This window comes from Bos javanicus, chromosome 15, assembly GCF_032452875.1.
Source record: "Bos javanicus breed banteng chromosome 15, ARS-OSU_banteng_1.0, whole genome shotgun sequence".
Classification (NCBI taxonomy): domain Eukaryota; kingdom Metazoa; phylum Chordata; class Mammalia; order Artiodactyla; family Bovidae; genus Bos; species Bos javanicus.
In genome coordinates this window covers 66,207,209-66,227,714 of record NC_083882.1, presented here as the reverse complement: position 1 = coordinate 66,227,714, position 20,506 = coordinate 66,207,209, and the positions used below count along the sequence as shown (strand labels likewise).

Sequence of the window (20,506 nt, the reverse complement as noted above, 5' to 3'; positions counted from 1 at the left end):
CAGCTGTCTTTCTGTGCGAGGAATTTCTAGCACAGTTGTTGAGGATAATGGCAACTTGGGGCCCTTCCAAGATGCTCAAGTTTGGGCTTCATTCCCTTTGGCTATAGATGCAGAATTTCTATTCCTAGAAGAGAAGCAGCAGGAGGTGAGGTATGTCCTATTTAAATAGGTGTCTGAAGAGGAGGTTTTAGAGAGAAGAGATTAGGAAATCTAAAAGCAAGGGGGAGGAACTCAGAATGCCATGAGAGAAACAAGAACAGACTGCTTGAAATGCCATGTATGTGTGGGCCTCTGAGGGAGACAGTTACTCACCCCTCTTGTTCCCCTAGCCATCTGTATCTTAGCCACACATGTGATGGCTTTAAAAAAAATTTTTTTTGGAATATAGTTGTTGATTTACAACCTGAAACTAACACAATATTGTAAATCAACTATACTTCATTAGAGTATATTAGAATGTACAGCAAAGTGAGTCAGATACATACATATATATATATACACACACACATTCTTTTTCAGATTCTTTTCCCATATAGGTTATTACAGAATTCTGAGTAGAGTTCTTTGTGCTGTACAGTAAGTCCTTGTTAACTATCTGTTTTATATATAGTAGTGTGTATACATTAATCCCAGTCTCCTAATTTATCACTTCCCCCCATGTTTCCCCTTTGGTAACCATAGATTTGATTTCCAGGTCTGGGAGTCTGTTTCTGTTCTGTAAGAAAACTTCATTTGTATCATTTTTTATTAGATTCAACATATAAGTGATATATATTTTTTCTTTCTCTGTCTGACTTTCTTCACTTAGTGTAAAAATTTCTAGGTCCGTCCATATTGCTGCAAATGGCATTATTTCATTCTTTTTTATGGCTGAGTAATATTGAAATTAAAAGACGCTTACTCCTTGGAAGGAAAGTTATGGCCAACCTAGATAGCATGTTCAAAAGCAGAGACATTACTTTGCCAACAAAGGTTCGTCTAGTCAAGGCTATGGTTTTCCTGTGGTCATGTACGGATGTGAGAGTTGGACTGTGAAGAAGGCTGAGTGCCGAAGAACTGATGCTTTTGAACTGTGGTGTTGGAGAAGACTCTTGAGAGTCCCTTGGACTGCAAGGAGATCCAACCAGTCCATTCTGAAGGAGATCAGCCCTGGGATTTCTTTGGAAGGAATGATGCTAAAGCTGAAACTCCAGTACTTTGGCCACTTCATGCAAAGAGTTGACTCATTGGCAAAGACTCTGATGCTGGGAGGGATTGGGGGCAGGAGGAGAAGGGGACGACAGAGGATGAGACGGCTGGATGGCATCATGACTCGATGGACGTGAGTCTGAGTGAACTCCGGGAGTTGGTGATGGACAGGGAGGCCTGGCGTGCTGCGATTCATGGGGTTGCAAAGAGTAGGACACGACTGAGCAACTGAACTGAACTGAATATTCCAACATGTATATGCACCGTATCTTCTTTATCTGTTGATGTGTTTTAATTCTACAGAGAATAATGGTAATGTCTCAACAAACATGGAATTTTTCTTCCAAAGCACTTTATGCTCATTGCCTCTTTAACTGCAGTGACATTAACAACCCCATCAGGCTACATCCATTCTCTTGAGATTCGGGGAAAATGCCACAGCAAGATGTCTTGTTTGTGATTGTCCAGCAGCATAAATGAGAGGCAGATTCAGTATTAAAATTTGAGTAATCTGATTCCCAAGTGTGTTCACTTCACCAGTGATGCATTCTTGATCTATAAAGTCAAAGTTGTGAACTGTCAAGAATCAAAGTATTGTGTTGAAAAGAATAAGACTTTGGCCCTAGAAAGAGCTGGCTTTTTCACCTGAAAGCTTGCCACCTAGGACAGTTTATTTACCATTCTGTTCCTGAGTGTCCTCATCTGTTAAATGAAGAAAATGATACTTACTTTGAAGGGTGGCTCTGAGGATTCAGTGAACTGGTTTCTTTCAAAGGCTTGGATACGTTCTTGTGGGGGCTGGGACCCAGGGAGAGGGGACAATGAATGAGACATGACAGAGTGGAGCAGTGTGCTTAATAAAGGATGAAGAGGGGAAGAAAGTGACAAATTGATTTTTGCTTCCCTTTCCTCCCCAATGTACTAAGGCCTGCAAACTAGATTTCTAGGGAGTCTGTTAAAAGACTTATCACTCCTGATACCCAAAGGGGATGATGAACGTGTTGACTTTCCAGCTATCATTATCTTATTACCAAGAGGAGCTATGAGAAGGGGAAGACCAAGGTCAACTGAGGGTAGGAATCCAGCCAGGCTGGGACTGAGAGTCACTGGTGGTGGGAGGGTTTTCAAAGTCACAGGAGATATTGAGTCATCAAGAGCCCTAGTGACCATTCCATCGCCCCTGACTCACAGCATTTCCATCTGGGATTTGCCTGGCATCTGTCATCAGCCCCATGGAGTGGGCGGTCAGACCTTCAGGTGGTTAGGAATGTGCTGTGTTAGAAATCAATAGGGGGAGTTCAGAGAGCCTGAGAGGAGGTGGGGGAGTGAGTGGGGATGAGAGGGCAGCCCAAGCTGCCTAAGTGTAGGACTATGATTCCTACATCTTTTTTTTTTTCCCCTTCTGGTCTTAGGTTTATAATGTGAAGGACAGCAAAACACTCAGTAGAGATTTTCATTAAATGTGGTTAGAGGGGAGGGCTGTGGGGTTTTTAAGTGGAGACAAAGGCATATTCTAACATCAAAGAGGAGTGAGCCCTTGATGAAAGCCCCTTTCTTTGCCACCTTCTGGGGTGGCCTCAGCCTGGGCCTTTGGTCTGACAACCGACATCATATATGGAACAGGCCAACTCACATTTTCATCAAGAAGTCTCTGACTTTTTTCAGATTCGCCTGAACAGTTACTGTGTCAGCTTACTTCCTTGAAACCTGGTGTTGAAAGTGTGCTACTCAGAGATGATGCTGTGGGGACTCCATTGCCCCTTCTGCCCTTCTGTGGACTTAAGCCCTGGTTGTTTGAGGGATTAAGTGTTCTCCGTCTTGTCAGCAGGAGAAATATATCAGTGTTGGAGAGCCTTAACGCTAGCTGCCAGGCTGTGAAAATAATGCCGAAGGCCCTGAGGACAGCCAGCTTCTCTCACTCATTCATTCATCTTTTTCACCACATCTATAAAAACTGAACCTGGGCTTCTCTGGTGGCTCAGTGGTAAATAATCCGCCTGCCAATGCTGGAGACATGGGTTCAATCCCTAATCTGGAAAGATCCCACACGCTGTGGAGCATCTAAGCCCGTGCTTTACGACTACTGAACCTATTCCCTAGAGCCCGGGGGCCGCAACTACTGAAGCCCTCGTGCCCCAGAGCCCATGCTGCAATGAGAGACTGCCGCAGTGAGAAGCCGTGCACGGCAACTGGGGAGTGGCCCCTGCTCACCGCAAGGAGAGAAGAGCCTGAGCAGCAACGAAGACCCAGCGCAACCAAAAATAAGTAAATAAATAAAATTTAAAATAAGCAAAAGCAGAACCTGTGCCAGTCAGTCGGCACTGCCTTGGTGTTTGCATGAATAAAACAGAACTGAGAGGTTAAGTGTCTTGTGTTTTCCAGCGTGAATTCAGGAAAAAGCAGAGCTGGACCATTATAAGTGAAATCTCCACTCATGGGGGCTGCCCCTGAGGAAGGGCTTGGGCAAAGCCTGTGATACCAAAGTACTGAGTCAGCCAAAAAATTTGTTTATGTTTTTCCGTAAAATTTTATGAACTTTTGGCCAACCCAATACTCTGCAACTCTCTTGATATTTGTTTACCCTGATTTACGGAAAAAAAAAAAAAAAAAAGAGGAAAGAGAAGCACTTGTCCACACAAAATAATGATGCAGCAATTTAAAATCACTTCTCAGGACTACTCAAGGTCAAGAGAAGATGTTCATGACTGAAGTAAAGAAATAAAGCAGTTTCTAAAGAAAACCAAAAATATAATAGGTTACCAGTTTTGAGAGGTTAAGAAGACTGTACACATCTTTTAGCGTCTTTGTGTGAATGTATATGTTAATTAAAAGATGACAATTGAATGGTAAGTTATTTCTGAATACTTTTTCTTTATGTATAATTTTATTTTTTGATGCTTTCACAAGAAATCTTTTCTATTACAGTATAAGGTCTTTTATGGGTTTCTCTGGTGGCTCAGATGGTAAAGAATCTGCCTGCAATGCATCCCTGGGTCAAGAAGACCCTCTTGGAGAAGGGAATGGCAAACCACTCCAGTATTCTTGCCTATAGAATTCCACGGAGAGACAAGCCTAGTGGGCTATAGTCTCTGAGGTCACAAAGAGTCTGACATGACTGAACGACTAACACTTTCACTTTTCATAGAGTGTTTTATAAAAAAAATAAATACTTTATCCAATGGAAGAGTTCATATAAATGAATGAATGTATAATATGCCCAGAACTTTGTGAGTTCAATTTTGCTATGTGATTATGGGCACGTGCTTGACTCTTTGGTGCCTTGGATGATTCCAGGTGGTGCTCTGTGAGTTCTTGATGCTTAGTTTGTACTTATTTCCTAGGAAGCACTGGCAGAATAAAACTCATTTGTGGTTTAATAAGACTGTTCTTTTTTTCTTGTTGTTGTTTTGTAAATAAAGTTTTATTGAAACACTGTCATGCACATCTGTTTATATATTATCTGTGGCTATTTTCTATTGAGTAGTTGCCACAGAGACCACGTGACCCACAAACTAAGACAACATTGGAAAGCAACTATACTCCAACAAAAATTAATAAAAAATTAAAAAGATAAAGTTAAAATGCCAAGAAAAATGTACCTGCCTCTTTACAAAAACCATTTACCAATCCCTAGGTTAGACAACAAGTAAGGCTTTGTTCTTAAATGTGGACAGCAAAGTAACCTTTGTTCACCAAAAAACTGGAGGTTGTCCTGGCCTATTTTGCCCTCAGCAGCAGGCTTGCTCATGTCTTCCCTAAGCCTGAAATTCTGCAGGCCTCCCTTTCTTCTCAGAATTCCCTAAAAAAAATGTCTTTGGAGTTTCTCTTTGCTTATTTCCTACTTAGCTCTTTTCCTCACTGATAAAGTGAAGAGGTCAGAGTAACTCATTTTAACTTACAAGAAAATATTACCCATTTTTCTGGATCGTTTTTAAAATTAAATTGCATGAACAATATAAAAACACTTTAGCTAAACAAATATTAAAATGCTTTAGCATACATGCAGGAAAACCTTCAGTTGCTTTTCCGCTGTTGGTGTTTCTTTAAATCCTAGTTTTTGTAACTGGCTTTTAGCATCATATTGAAATTCCCTGAAGTTTGTACGTTTATGCATGCATGTCTTCGTGACCCCATGGACTGTAGCCCACCAGAATCCTCTGCCCATGAAATTTTCAAGGCAGGAATACTGCAGTAGGTTGCCATTTCCTCCTCCAGGAGATCTGAAGCCAAATGACCAGTGTGCCCTTTGCCCGTTGTCACAAATGGAGGAGGAAAAGTCCAGGAGATTGTTTTTGTCTGCTTATTGTATTTTCAGATCTCTTCAGCTGATCAACTTTAAATATTTCTCATAGAATATTTCTTAATAAACTTACCTGTTTATTTCTTACATATACGTTTGGGGGCACGTTCCTGTCTCTTTTCCAGCCAGGTGAGAAGTAAGGGTGATGAACTTAGGGGGGCCGAGTCAGTAACACCATTAACCCTGTCTCCTCCCTCACTTCCATGTTCCTGGGCAGTGACCTTTTCTTGGGAAATGATAGATTTTTATTTGTTATCTTATTTAACCCCCCTTATGGTGTGATCACTGACCTAGAGCCAGCCATCCTGGAATGTGAAGTCAAGTGGGCCTTAGAAAGCATCACTACGAACAAAGCTAGTGGAGGTGATGAAATTCCAGTGGAGCTATTTCAAATCCTGAAAGATGATGCTATGAAAGTGCTGCACTCTATATGCCAGCAAATTTGGAAAACTCAGCGGTGGCTGCAGGACTGGAAAAGGTCAGTTTTCATTCCAATCCCAAAGAAAGGCAATGCCAAAGAATGGTCAAACTACCGCACAATTGCACTCATCTCACATGCTAGTAAAGTAATGCTCAAAATTCTCCAAGCCAGGCTTCAGCAATACGTGAACCATGAACTTCCTGATGTTCAAGCTGGTTTTAGAAAAGGCAGAGGAACCAGAGAGCAAATTGCCAACATCCACTGGATCATGGAAAAAGCAAGAGAGTTCCAGAAAAACATCTATTTCTGCTTTATTGACTATGCCAAAGCCTTTGACTGTGTGGATCACAATAAACTGTGGAAAACTCTGAAAGAGATGGGAATACCAGACCACCTGACCTGCCTCTTGAGAAATCTGTATCAGGTCAGGAAGCAATAGTTAGAACTGGACATGGAACAACAGACTGGTTCCAAATAGGAAAAGGAGTACATCAAGGCTGTATATTATCACCCTGCTTATTTAACTTATATGCAGAATACATCATGAGAAATGCTGGGCTGGAAGAAACACAAGCTGGAATCAAGATTGCCGGGAGAAATATCAATAACCTCAGATATGCAGATGACACCACCCTTATGGCAGAAAGTGAAGAAGAACTAAAGAGCCTCTTGATGAAGGTGAAAGAGAGTGAAAAAGTTGGCTTAAAGCTCAACATTCAGAAAACGAAGATCATGGCATCTGGTCCCATCACTTCATGGGAAATAGATGGGGAAACAGTGGAAACAGTGTCAGACTTTAATTTTTTGGGCTCCCAAATCACTGCAGATGGTGATTGCAGCCATGAAATTAAAAGACGCTTACTCCTTGGAAGGAAAGTTATGACCAACCTAGATAGCATATTCAAAAGCAGAGACATTACTTTGCCAACAAAGGTCTGTCTAGTCAAGGCTATGGTCTTTCCTGTGGTCATGTATGGATGTGAGAGTTGGACTGTGAAGAAGGCTGAGCGCCAAAGAATTAATGCTTTTGAACTGTGGTGTTGGAGAAGACTCTTGAGAGTCCCTTGGACTGCAAGGAGATCCAACCAGTCCATTCTGAAGGAGATCAGCCCTGGGATTTCTTTGGAAGGAATGATGCTAAAGCTGAAACTCCAGTACTTTGGCCACCTTGTGCGAGGAGTTGACTCATTGGCAAAGACTATGATGCTGGGAGGGATTGGGGGCAGGAGGAGAAGGGGACGACAGAGGATGAGACGGCTGGATGGCATCACTGACTCGATGGACGTGAGTCTGAGTGAACTCCGGGAGTTGGTGATGGACAGGGAGGCCTGGCGTGCTGCGATTCATGGGGTCGCAAAGAGTCGGACACGACTGAACGACTGAACTGAACTGAACTGAACAAGCAAGAGAGTTCCAGAAAAACATCTATTTCTGCTTTATTGACTATGCCAACGCCTTTGACTGTGTGGATCACAATAAACTGTGGAAAACTCTGAAAGAGATGGGAATACCAGACCACCTGACCTGCCTCTTGAGAAATCTGTATGCACGTCAGGAAGCATTAGAACTGGACATGGAACAACAGACTGGTTCCAAATAGGAAAAGGAGTACATCAAGGCTGTATAGTGTCACCCTGCTTATTTAACTTATATGCAGAGTACATTATGAGAAACACTGGGCTGGAGGAAGCACAAGCTAGAATCAAGATTGCCGGGAGAATTATCAATAACCTCAGATGTGCAGATGACACCACCCTTATGGCAGAAAGTGAAGAAGAACTAAAGAGCCTCTTGATGAAGGTGAAAGAGGAGAGTGAAAAAGTTGGCTTAAAGCTCAACATTCAGAAAACGAAGATCATGGCATCTGGTCCCATCACTTAATGGGAAATGGATGGGGAAACAGTGGAAACAGTGTCAGACTTTAATTTTTGGGCTCCAAAATCACTGCAGATGGTGATTGCAGCCATGAAATTAAAAGACGCTTACTCTTTGTAGGGAAAGTTATGACCAACCTAGACAGCATATTGAAAAGCAGAGACATTACTTTGCCAACAAAGGTCTGTCTAGTCAAGGCTATGGTTTTTCCAATGGTTATGTATGGATGTGAGAGTTGGTCTGTAAAGAAAGCTGAGCACTGAAGAATTAATGCTTTTGAACTGTGGTGTTGGAGAAGACTCTTGAGAGTCCCTTAGTCTACAAGGAAATCCAACCAGTCCATCCTAAAGGAAATAATTCCTGAATATTCATTGGAAGGATTGATGCTGAAGCTGAAACTCCAATACTTTGGCCACCTGATGTGAAGAGCTGACTCATTGGAAAAGACCCTAATGCTGGGAAAGATTGAGGGCAGGAGGAGAAAGGGACAACAGAGGATGAGATGGTTGGATGGCATCACTGACTCAAAGGACATGGGTTTGAGTGAACTCCAGGAGTTGGTGATGGACAGGGAGGCCTGGCGTTCTGTGGTTCATGAGGTCGCAAAGAGTTGGACACGACTGAGTGACTGAGCTGAACTGAACTGAACTGAACCCTGTAGTCCTGTAGATGTGGTGCTAATATCCCTCCATGACCATCCATTTGTTCTCTTTGTGCTGTATATTTCCTCGTCACGGTGAGTGATCCTCTGTTTGTGAGGTCCTTTATCCAAAGTCTACTCCTCTATGAGGCTGTGAGTTCATTCAACATCTGCTCCCCTATGAAACTCCATGGGAATGGTGTCTGTTCTTCTCTCCCTTGTATCCCAGCACTCAGCCTCCTACCTGGGACGTGGTGGACGCTCAGTAAACACTTGTGGGATGAAAGAATGAACTCATCAGTTCACCCACAGTCTTGGCACTGTGCTCAGTGGGAAAACTGAGGACCGGAATGGTTAAAAGACTGGCCTTGGGTTAACCTTTCTTTTGAGAAGACACAGTGTGTTAAGTTCCCTGTGGATGATGCAACATTACCACAAACTTAGTGACTTAAAACAGTGCAGTTGTATTTTTGTACAGTTCTGGAGCTCAGTGATCTACAGTGAGCCTTAGGAGGCCAAAATCAGGGTGATGGCAGGCCTGCATTCTTTGGATGCTCAGGGAGAAGCCGTTTCCTTTCCTTGTCCAGCTTCTGCAGGCTGCCTGTGTTCTTTCAGCTGTGGTCCCTTCTTCTATGTCGAAAGCACAGCACTCTGATCTGTCTAATGCTGCTGTTGTCACACTCTATTCTGACTGACCCTCCTGCCTCCCGTTTATAAAGATCCTTGAGATTACATTTGCCCTACCTGGACAAGCCCCCATTCTCTCCCCATTTCAGGATCCTTAAATTAGTCACATTGGCAAAATTCCTGTTGTCATGTGAGGTCACATTTTCATTGGTCCTGAAGGTTAAGATATGTACGTCTTTGGGGCTGTTTTTCTGTCTTCCAGACAGACTGCTTGGGAAGGAGCCAGCTGGCTGACTTGGCAGACAGTATAGAAATGGACTTCCCTGGGGTCATTCCCTTTGGCTAAGACGATACAATATTCTGGACCGTACCTATGAAATTAATGTATGTGCCGGGGCGGGGCGGGGCGGGGGGGGCAGAGTGGACTTGTTCATTGAAATAAAGAGAAATGCCAGTGAAGGCATTTTAGGAAATTAATTTCTTGGGTAAAGGGAGGCCCACAGTATTCCATGGCTGGACTAGCCTGCTGCTTTAGGAAAAACAGGCTCCACCCTCTACTGCAGTGGAGCAAACCTTGCTTGGCTTTCCACATTTATAAAAGTACAAGACTTACAAAAGTTGCAAGTAATTTTTATTCTGTCAGTGTCCCCCAGGAGTCATCAATATTTGTAAATTCTTAGAAAACCTGGAAGGATGGAGTACTTGCCCTCAGATGAGCAAAGGGAGGGGTAAGACATGAGCCACACCCCACAGGCATGTCAGATGTTCAGAGAGTTGAGAAATCATATGGCTGGACAAAGCAGAGGCTGGCGCCAAGGGATTGGGACCCAAGTTAGATAACCTAGGCCAGTTGTTCTACACCCTTCATCATGGGAGGGAAACTGCCCCTGTTTGATATCAGCAAATTATTGAGCAGAACAAGCTCTCCTGGCTCATTGCTCTGACCCACTGGATGAAAATTCTTGACTGTTGAAGCTCTAGAGTGGAGGCTGATTCATTCAGCAAGGATTTATCCAGTGTCTCTTGCATGCCAGGCCCATCCCTATCTATGGTGGACAAATCAGATGAGGTTTCTGCCAGCTTCTGGTCATGTGAGAGAGACAGATGACATACCAGTCAGTGGAAACACAGAAAGGGATTATACATTGTGGTAAAGGCTGCGAAAGCAGGCCACTGGGATGCTCTGATAGAGAATACTATGGGAGGATGAGCAGAGGCACAAACTTCAGATGAGAAAGTCAGTGAGGACCATTCTCAACAGGTGTCATTTCCACCGAAGCCCAAAGCTTTGATAGAGGCAGTGGGGAAAGCCAATGTGAAGGCCCTGGGATGAGCAAGACCTCTGTGGCTTTGAGAAATAGAAGGTGGAAAATAGTCCAAGGAAAGGCTATAGGACGCAGGAGACAGCAGCTCTCTAAAGCCTTGGGAACCATACCAGAGCATTTAAGGTTTGCTCCAAATGCAGTTGGAAACAACAGAAACCTTTTATGTAAGGAGTTGATATGTGGTATATTCAAAAAATGAGATCCTTGAGAAATATGGAGTTATAGTATCTTCTTAAGCTGATAGCTATTGAATGTTCATTATATACTAAGCACTATGTTAAACTCTTTATATACATTGTCTTGTCTAGACCTTTCAGCTAGTTCCTGAGTTTTATATAATGAATTCATTTCATTGGATGATAAACTGAGACTGAGGCAGTAAACTAACTTAGCCAAGATCACACACCCCGTAAGTAGCAGAGGTGGGATTCCAAACCCAGATCTGTCTGACTCTGATGCTTAAGCCTTTAAACATTTTGATTTCTCTCACTATTTTTTAGCATTAAAAGTATAATAAAAATAATACAGAATTTGCTACATTAGGCATTTTAAGCATACAATTTGATGGGACAATATTTGCCCTTTTGTGTCTGGCCTCTTAGTGTGTTTGCAGGGTTTGTCCATATCATAATTTGTATCAGCATCTTGTCCCTTTTCACGGCAGAGCAATATTCCACATTCAGAATATTGTGTGCATAGACAACTTCTTGCTTATTCCCTCTCTTGGTGGACACTTGGGTTGTTTCTACCCTTTGTCTATTGTGAATAATGCTGCAAGTATCTGTTTCAGTTTCTAATTTTGATTTTGGGGGAATATACCTAGAAGTAGAATTACTGAGCTGCACATTAATTCAATGTTTAGCTTTTGAAGGAACTGTCAAATTGGTTTCCACAGAAGCTGCACCATTTTACAATCCCATGAGCAATATCCGAGGATTCCAGTTTCTCTACATCTTTGTCAACACTCGATATTTTCCTTTTCTTTTTTTTGAATTATAGCCACCCTCAGTTCAGTTCAGTTCAGTTCAGTCACTCAGTCGTGTCCGACTCTTTGCATCCCCATGAACCGCAGCATGCCAGGCCTCCCTGTCCATCACAAACTCCCGGAGTTCACCCAGACTCACGTCCATCGAGTCAGAGATGTCATCCAGCCATCTCATCCTCTGTCATCCCCTTCTCCTCCTGCCTCCAATCCCTCCCAGTATCAGAGTCTTTTCCAATGAGTCAACTCTTCGCATGAGGTGGCCAAAGTACGGGAGTTTCAGCTTTAGCATCATTCCTTCCAAAGAAATCCCAGGGCTGATCTCCTTCAGAATGGACTGGTTGGATCTCCTTGCAGTCCAAGGGACTCTCAAGAGTCTCTCCAACACCACAGTTCAAAAGCATCAATTCTTCAGCACTCAGCTTTCTTCACAGTCCAACTCTCACATCCATACATGACCACAGGAAAAACCATAGCCTTGACTAGATGGACCTTTGTTGGCAAAGTAATGTCTCTGCTTTTGAATATGCTATCTAGGTTGCACGAAGATATTTCATGGCTGCACGAAGATCATGGCATCCGATCCCATCACTTCATGGGAAATAGATGGGGAAACAGTGGAAATAGTGTCAGACTTTATTTTTCTGGGCTCCAAATCACTACAGATGGTGACTGCAGCCATGAAATTAAAAGACGCTTACTCCTTGGTAGGAAAGTTATGACCAACCTAGATAGCATATTCAAAAGCAGAGACATTGCTTTGCCAACAAAGGTCCGTCTAGTCAAGGCTATGGTTTTTCCTGTAGTCATGTATGGATGTGAGAGTTGGACTGTGAAGAAGGCTGAGCGCCGAAGAATTGATGCTTTTGAACTGTGGTGTTGGAGAAGACTCTTGAGAGTCCCTTGGACTGCAAGGAGATCCAACCAGTCCATTCTGAAGGAGATCAGCCCTGGGATTTCTTTGGAAGGAATGATGCTAAAGCTGAAACTCCAGGACTTTGGCCACCTCATGCGAAGAGTTGACTCATTGGAAAAGACTCTGATGCTGGGAGGGATTGGGGGCAGGAGGAGAAGGGGACGACAGAGGATGAGATGGCTGGATGGCATCACTGACTCAATGGACGTGAGTCTGAGTGAACTCTGGGAGTTGGTGATGGACAGGGAGGCCTGGCGTGCTGCGATTCATGGGTTGCAAAGAGTCGAACACGACTGAGCAACTGAACTGAACTGAAGTATGTGTAAGGTGTTATCTTGTTGTGCCTTTAATTTTCAGTTCCCTAATGACTTGTGGTGTTGAGCATCTTTTCACGCGTTTATTGGCCATTTGTATATTTTCTTTGGAGAAATGTCTATTCATGTCATTTGCCCATTTTAAAATTGGGTTGTTTCATTTTCTGTGGTTGAGTTGAAGGGGTCTTTTATATATTCTGGATATTAAATCCTTATCAGATATATGATTTGCAAAATCTCCCCCCATTTTTAAGTTGTCCTTTCACTTTCGTAAGAACACACTGTGTTGCACAAAAGTTTCTAGTTTCGACGAGTCCGGTTTGTCTGTTTATCTTTTGTTGTTTTTCGTGTCATGCCTAAGAATCCAAGATCATACCAAGTCAAGCATCATGGAGACTTACTCCTATGTTTTCCTTTACTTCCCTTCACTTTTAACCATTAAATTCTCTTCTAGATTTTAAAAAGTATTCATTTCATCCCACCAAAATCAGAAACATGAGAAGCTCAGCTGAGTAAGTTCTAGTGTGTCCTAGAGGAGCTCCCAGAATAATTCAGGAAACAAAATTGCAGCGATGACAATATCATAGTGATCGATGCCACTTGTTCCCAAATGCCAGGGTGAAGGTCTTTGCTGCCCTACCAGTGTTTGTGGAAAAGCAATGAGGGATTTTTTTCATAAAACTGCATGTATTCGTTCTAAGAAACTGTCCCTTATCATGCAAGCGGTTCCTTTCTATGATGCTAGAATGTTCTTATGACCAGAGGCCGAGCGAAGATGGTAAGAGTTTTTCTATATGACTCTACTTGGCAAATTAAGAATGATCTACTCTTTGTCAGACTTGCAAATTTAGGGAAGGAAAACAGAAAACTAAGTTATGAAATTTAAGAGGTTAGAAGCCACCATAGATTTTAGAGTTGGTTTAATGGGTCTGCAAAGTTTGATGAGGATCCTGGCCTGGGGTCTTTAGGGAAGCCTTCACAGGGAAGCCCGATTCGTTTTCTTCCTCAAATATCTGCTATTTGAGGAAGCATACAAAAAGCATACATATAACAAAAAGCATACATTTCCTGAGTGTCTATGTTTATTTCTATTTTTGCTAGAGTATATCAGACCACTGCTCACAGTGACACAGGTTGTGCACTGCACAATCCCAAAAGGAACCACCCACCTGCCCAGCTGCACAGCAATAGTCAGGCATTTGGGCCGTTGGAAAAGTCTGGTGACCACTCTCTAGGCCAGTTCTATCAAGTACAAGGCTGAATGCCAAGTAGAGACCATGCCATTTCCTGTCTGACCTATTTCTGATTCAATCATCTTAGTGCAAAATTTTTTAGGACTAGAGAGTTGGGGCAGGAGGAAAAGGAAATCAAAGTGAGGTCTTGTTTCTTACCCTGGATTCCTCTGGGCAACCTCCAACTGATTACTCTTATAGTTTTTGCCAGATGGTTCTTCCTTTTCATTTACCTAAGATATATTTTAGGAAAAAAGAGAGAAATTCTATCCAGAAAGGAGTACTGCTTTCTCATGGGAAAGAACACTCAGTTGTATTGAGGGATTGAATGAAGTTCTGCCAATGAGTTCACTCTTATAAAACGTTGAAATTCTCCCAAACATACTAATTAAGATACTTTTTGTCTTTTCTGCTGGTTTTAGCTTTGAAGATACCATAAAAATGGTTTGCTGCAAAATCCAGGAGCCAAGTTTGGAGGAAATGGCATGGTCTCTACTGGGCATTCAGCCTTGTACTTGATAGAACTAGCCTAGAGAGTGGTCACCAGACTTTCCTGACGGCCCCAATGCCTGGACTGTGCTGTGCAGTTGTACAGTTGGATGGTTCCTTTTGGAATTGTGCAGTGCACAACCTGTGTAGCTGTAAACAGTGGTCTGATATACTCTAGCAAAAATAGAAATAAACATAGACACTCAGGAAATGTATGCTTTTTGTTATTTATGTGCATGTGTGTTAATCCACTTAGATTCTATATTGATAAAACATGATTTCTTTTTTATTAAAAATAAAAATGAATAGCACCTTTGAAATTTGAAATAACAAATTTCTCCTGTGCCCCACTGGATGGTTTTGAACATCCTTCGGGCAGGTTCCAGGGCAAGGTGCTTCTTGGCAGTAGAGTACTTCTGGGGCTTTCCCATTCCGGCCAGGCCCCCCATCCTCACTTGCTGCTTTCTGTTTCAGAGTACACAGTCATCAATGAAGCCTGCCCTGGAGCCGAGTGGAATATCATGTGTCGGGAGTGCTGTGAATATGATCAGATTAAATGTGAGTGCCCTGGAAAGAAGGAAGTGGTGGGTTATACCATCCCGTGCTGCAGGAACGAGGAGAATGAATGTGACTCCTGCCTGATTCACCCAGGTGAGTGTGCACTGGGAGACCTTGGATCACCTCCATGTTTTCTGAGGTCACTGATGGAAGCAGGCAGAACACTTGAATTCTGACAGGTAGACATCAGGGGTTGTGATGCCATAATGATTAAAAGTGGCATAACTCTACCCACTCTAAATACAGGCAGAGGAATTGGAGGGTTAGTGCCCTTTTCAGTGCCAAACTTACAAAGCTGTGGATTCATCTACTTATTCATTCATTGAACAAACAGACTGTGCGCCCCTGTATACTATGGCAAGTACTGGGAACACAGTGCTTTAGAAAAAGAGACATTCCTGGCATTTCTAGAACTTGCAGCCTGGTGGGGGAGATGGAAGAGTAAATAGGTAGCTGTAATGTATCATGGGAGGTGCTGTGATAGAGATCACGGGTGCCGTGGGAGCCTGGGTGGGGACGGGGGTGGGTGACTTATTAGAGGAGGGGATATGCATGCTGAAGATAGAGGCAGCAAACTGAGGAGTGTGAAGGGAATCTAGTAGAGAGGTCAGGCCATAGAGAATAGCACGTGCTAAGGCTCCGTGGCAAGAGAAAGCATGGAGTTTAGGGAACTGCAGATCACACTAGAAACACTAGAAACACATTAAGAGTGAAACTCAGTGTCCACACAGCTCTCAGCAGACAGATACTTCAGCAAAGGAGAATCAGTGAGATGCTGAAGGGCTCTGCAGGCAGTACTATGATGTTTAAGCTATATCCTGAAGATATTTTATGTAACACTTGGAGATCTTTTAGTAAAGAGGTGAAAGCCGATTTTCTTTTCAGCCGCAATATGGAGAAAGGATTGGAGGAAGGGCACAATTAGAGGTAGGGGAAGAATAACGGAGACCTTGATGAAGAGAAGCCCTGTGGATGGGGAGAGGTGGAGGGATCTGAGAGAGATCAGAGAGTGCAGTTGATGGCAGTTTGGAGTTGGCTGGAAGGGAAGGGAAGCGCAGAAGTCAAGGGTGATGCTTGGGCATTTCGGAACTGGTCCCAGTAATAAGTATTCTTGCCAGGAAAATCCCATGGACAGAGGAGCTCGGTGAGCTACAGTTCATGGGGTCACAAAGAATCGGACACGACTGAACACGCGTGCACCACCACACCACCCAGTGATATGAGAGCATCCTAGGACGAGATGGGGCCTTCCCAGGTCACAGTGCCCATTCCTTTGGCTTTACATCAAGCTAGACTTGCCTTCCCCCAAACCCCAACTTCCCTGGCCCCCACCACAGAGGAGATGGTGATTTTCCTTCGCTGAAGTGTCTGTCTGCTGAGAGCCATGTGGACACTGAGTTTCACTCTTAATGTGTTTCTAGCGTGATTAGCAACTCACTGAATGGTTTCTTGGTGCTTTCATATCTGCTGCCTTGTGAGTCCTTTTCCCTTCTGGGCCTGATCAAACAGAGGATGTAGAGAATTTCCAATACACTTTCCTTACACTGAAGACTAAAAGGATGTCAAAAATAGGCTTTGGGAACTTCTCTCCTTTCTGCCTCTCCCCTTCTTTTACAAACACAGAGGATGATGCTTATTACTACCAGGAACTTCCTTTTGAGGAAAATCATAGAAGGGGAGAGAAAACAGGGCTCAAGTATACAGGTGTTACGTCTAAACCATTTTCCTTCTTGGAAGAGAGTAATGCTGAGCTTTAAAATAGAAGTGACCTCAGCATGACCCTTGCACATTTGATCCAGAAAAGAAACCCGCTGTTCCAGTTCCCTGATGGTGAGTAGGGTTTGCAGAGAAATCGTTGAGCAGTGCCTCTAGATTTTCTAAGGAAAATCTGAGAGCTAAGTCAGGGTCTTCAGACTAGGGATCCTTGGCAGGAGTACGGAAGTCTGAACAACTTTCAATATTTTCAAAAGGCTAACAATTACTGTTGTGGTGGCAGCAGGGGCTGGGGCTGGCTTTGGCTTTTGAGACGGCATGAGGTCATGGGGTAAGTAAGGGAACTTCGTAGGCAGTGCTGTCGCTTCATATCACATCTTAGAGAAGGCCATCAACATCTGCCACACTGCACCCAACAACTTATTACATCAATACAGGAGGCACCCACCTGGACTGATGCTAGGAAGGGTCTTCCCAACTGAGTAGTGAAGAGCTGTTCCGCATTAACCATATGGGTGCCCTGAAAGGAAGAGCCAGAGAAAGACTTTTAAAAATTTTTTATTTTCAAAAATAGCGAGTTCGTGTTTGAGCAGTCCCTATCAGTGATCAAAGAGGTTTCTCTCTGTGTGTGTGAGTGTCATTATGAACTCAGGCATTTTCACTTATTATGTGGTTTAATCCATGTCAATCATTATTCATTTTAATGCATACATCCCATCTTTTAATACTGGGCTCCCCTTTGTGTCCGTCTGTGTTCTTCTGGCATGACCACACTGATTTTGAAGACTTCTTGAATTCTTCTTGTCTGTTTTTTGCCCCAGATCTGGAATCAGCCATTTCTCCAAGGAACTCTGGTCTGAGACCATGATCAGGTCACCTGAGCTGTTCCTTGCTGTTGAACCGTCATTGCTACAGGGTTTTGTTTGTTTGTTTTCTTAAGTGTCTAGAACTGGGAAACGTGCATTTTTAAAATGTTTTTACTGCTACTCAAGTTCAAATGTAACATTCCAAGGTTGTTAATTAACTTCTTGGATTTTGTATTTGTATGCCTTTTCTTTCATGGTGAAAATCCTGTGTCCCAATAAACTAAACCAATCACTTACTCGCTTTATCTTAAACTTGTACGAAGCCACACTAGAGCATTATGGGTGTTAGTAATAAGAGCACTGATGCTTATGGTTTTTATTCACCTTAGAATATATCTCATTAGGTTATAGAGTCAGAATACTATGTTTTAAAGTCAATTGTAGTTCTTTTATCTATGGTGTTATACCAGTTACTCGAAACTCACTTGCTTGATATGTAGGTAGGTTTATATTTGACAATAGGAGCAAATCTGTGTGTGCATTTATGTGTCTTTCCCCTTCGTGCACCAAAGACAGCGTGCCATAAACACTGCTGACTACCTTGCTTTTTTCTCTCTTAACAATATATGCTGGAGGTGGCTCACTGACAGTATAAAGCCATTTTTTCCCACTCCTTTTTACAGTTGCACGAAACTGCATTGTGCATCATAAACTGTGGATTACCATAGTTTATGAGTATTTGGATTGTTTCTAGCTTTTTGCTGTTATAAATATTACTGTAGTGAATAGCCTCAGGCGTACATCAGCTAGTATTTTTGCAGCATTTCTCTGGGACAGGTTCCTGGAAGAAGGATTGCTGAGTCAAAGCGGGGCGCATGTGTCATTTTGCCAGCCTTTGCCAAATTCTTCTCCATGCGTTTGGCGTTCACAGCAGCCATCCATGAGAGTATTCTTTGCCTGAAGTCTTACAACAGAATGTGCCATTTTGGAATTTTTTCAGTCTCAAAGGTGAGAAACGGGATCTCTGCCTGGTTTTAGAATTTCTATCACTTCTGTCATCATGATGGACAACCATTCTTTCTCCTATGATGGCAGTAATTGCAGGAGGACCAATGTCCAGGGGCCTGGTGGTGGCGTGTGGGTGTGTGTGCTCAGTCATGTCCAACTTTTTGCAACCCTGTGGACTGTAGCCTGCCAGGTTCCTGTGTCCACAGGGATTTTCCAGGCAAGGATACTGGAGTGGGTTGCCATTCCTCTTCCAAGGGATCTTCCTGACCCAGGGATCGAACCCACGTCTCTGGCATCTCCTGCGTTGGCAGGCGGATTCTTTGCCGCTGTGCCACCGGGAGGCCCGGTGGTGGGGGTGGTGGTGCTGACATCCAGCAGCTCCGGGGCCCTCACTGGAGCAGGTTGGCTGCATCTTTTAGTGCATTTCTAGGCTGTTAGCTCTGACCTTGGTTCTCTTACCATTTGGGCAATTCTGTGAGCTGCTTAGTGTCTTTTTAACATAGCCTTGTTCATCTTAATCACCAAACTGGTTTTTAATGGCTTGCCCCTAATGGCCTGGAGAGAGAGCGAGAGAGTTGGCAGGGTCATCGAAGGCAGATGGAGTCCATTGACCTCCTCGGCGGCACAGCGGGGAGGGAATCAGATGGGAATGTGACACATGGGTGAAGATGGCCTTTAAAGACACAGAGGTCCCCCCTGGGACCCAGTTGTGGGTCATATGAACTCTGATGAGTCGTATTAGCAATTTTTTTCTGGTTGAAAGAAGCAAGCACTGGAAGAAGGGAGCAAACTCAGAATGGTATGCAGAGAGCTGCAAGTCTGTCTCTTACAGACATCACACACGTATGCACTGCACGTGTGCATTATGGGCCAATGAAAACCTAATAATTTTAGCCAAAGAGAAAAGTGTGCTATCGGCTCAAGGAAATGCTGGTTATCTCAGACACTTCAGAAGCCTGGATTAGCAGTTCATTCATCTCTCCAACTGTCCATCTATCCATTTATTCATTCACTCGAATCTCATATAATATTTCTGGAACACTTACTATGTGCCAGATACTATATTAAGTGTGGGGGGGATATAGTGTTGAATAAGATGCAGTCCTTGACTTCAGTTTATATAGGAAAACAGATAATAGGCAGTTAAAATTCAGCATGCCAAATGCTATGGTGGGGATAAGCCCAGTAAGTGGAAGTACAGGAATGCAGAATAATAATAGGAGTTCATATTTGGGGGGAATTGCTATGTGCCAGGCCCTTTATTGGTGTGAGATTAATTTTTAAATCAACTTTATAAGTACATTTTTTAACCCCAGGGTTACAGATGAGAACATTGAGGCACAGGGAACTTAAGCAGTTTGCTCAAGGACACACAGCTGGACAATGAATGGGGCAGCCAGAACTTAGCGCTCTGTTTTCATAAGCGGGCTTGGATTATCTCCACCTTTTCTCAATATCCCCCACCTCTCAGGAGGCCATGTTTTAAAAACAACCCTTGATCGAGGTCTGCTGAGTCCTCTCTGGTGTGGTCTTCTGATCCGGGGGAGCCTGACACCTTCCAAGGTGAGCCCATTAATAGGCACTGAGGCTGTTTCCAACAGCACACTCTGACTATAGGAGTATATGACATAGAAGGATATTTAGCGGAATGGGAAGATGTTTACTATTTTTATTAAATCAAAAAGTAAAACAGAATGTGCAGTGTATAATATAAGCCTAATTTTTAAAAAATGTTTGTGTGTATACAGAGGGAAAGTATTACAGATGGTTTTCTCTGGGTAATGGAATTTTAGGTGTTTTCAATTGAATTCTTTTTGCTTGTTTGAATCTTCTTAATATTCCACAATCAATATGTGATACTTTTATAAAGAGGAAAAAATACCTATATTGGTGTAGTCTGCCTTTTACTACAGGTTGTTTCATTTTGCATTAGAGCATCAGCCACTAACGAAAAAAGCCAGACAAGAAAGGCCATGTGTTGCCTGTTTCCATTTATGTGAAATGACTGGTAGATTACTGGTTGCCAGGGATCAGGGACAGGGTAAGGGGGTGACTGCTAATAAGTATGGGGTCCTTTATGGAGGGAGGTGATGAAATATCCTAAATTTAGAT

At 43.1% G+C, this 20,506-nt stretch overlaps 1 protein-coding gene across 2 annotated transcripts in view; it reads left to right on the top strand.

The window, feature by feature from the left end:
* The window catches only part of PAMR1 (peptidase domain containing associated with muscle regeneration 1), an 80,821-nt gene that overhangs the window by 11,868 nt on the left and 48,447 nt on the right, over positions 1–20,506 (top strand). Inside the window, exon 2 of one of the 2 annotated variants that reach the window (XM_061381137.1) lies at positions 14,784–14,960. In XM_061381137.1, the coding sequence (XP_061237121.1) occupies positions 14,784–14,960 (177 nt within the window). Of the gene's footprint in view, positions 1–14,783; positions 14,961–19,887; positions 19,958–20,506 lie in introns of those variants that run through there. The other variant, XM_061381138.1, reaches the window with a different exon arrangement.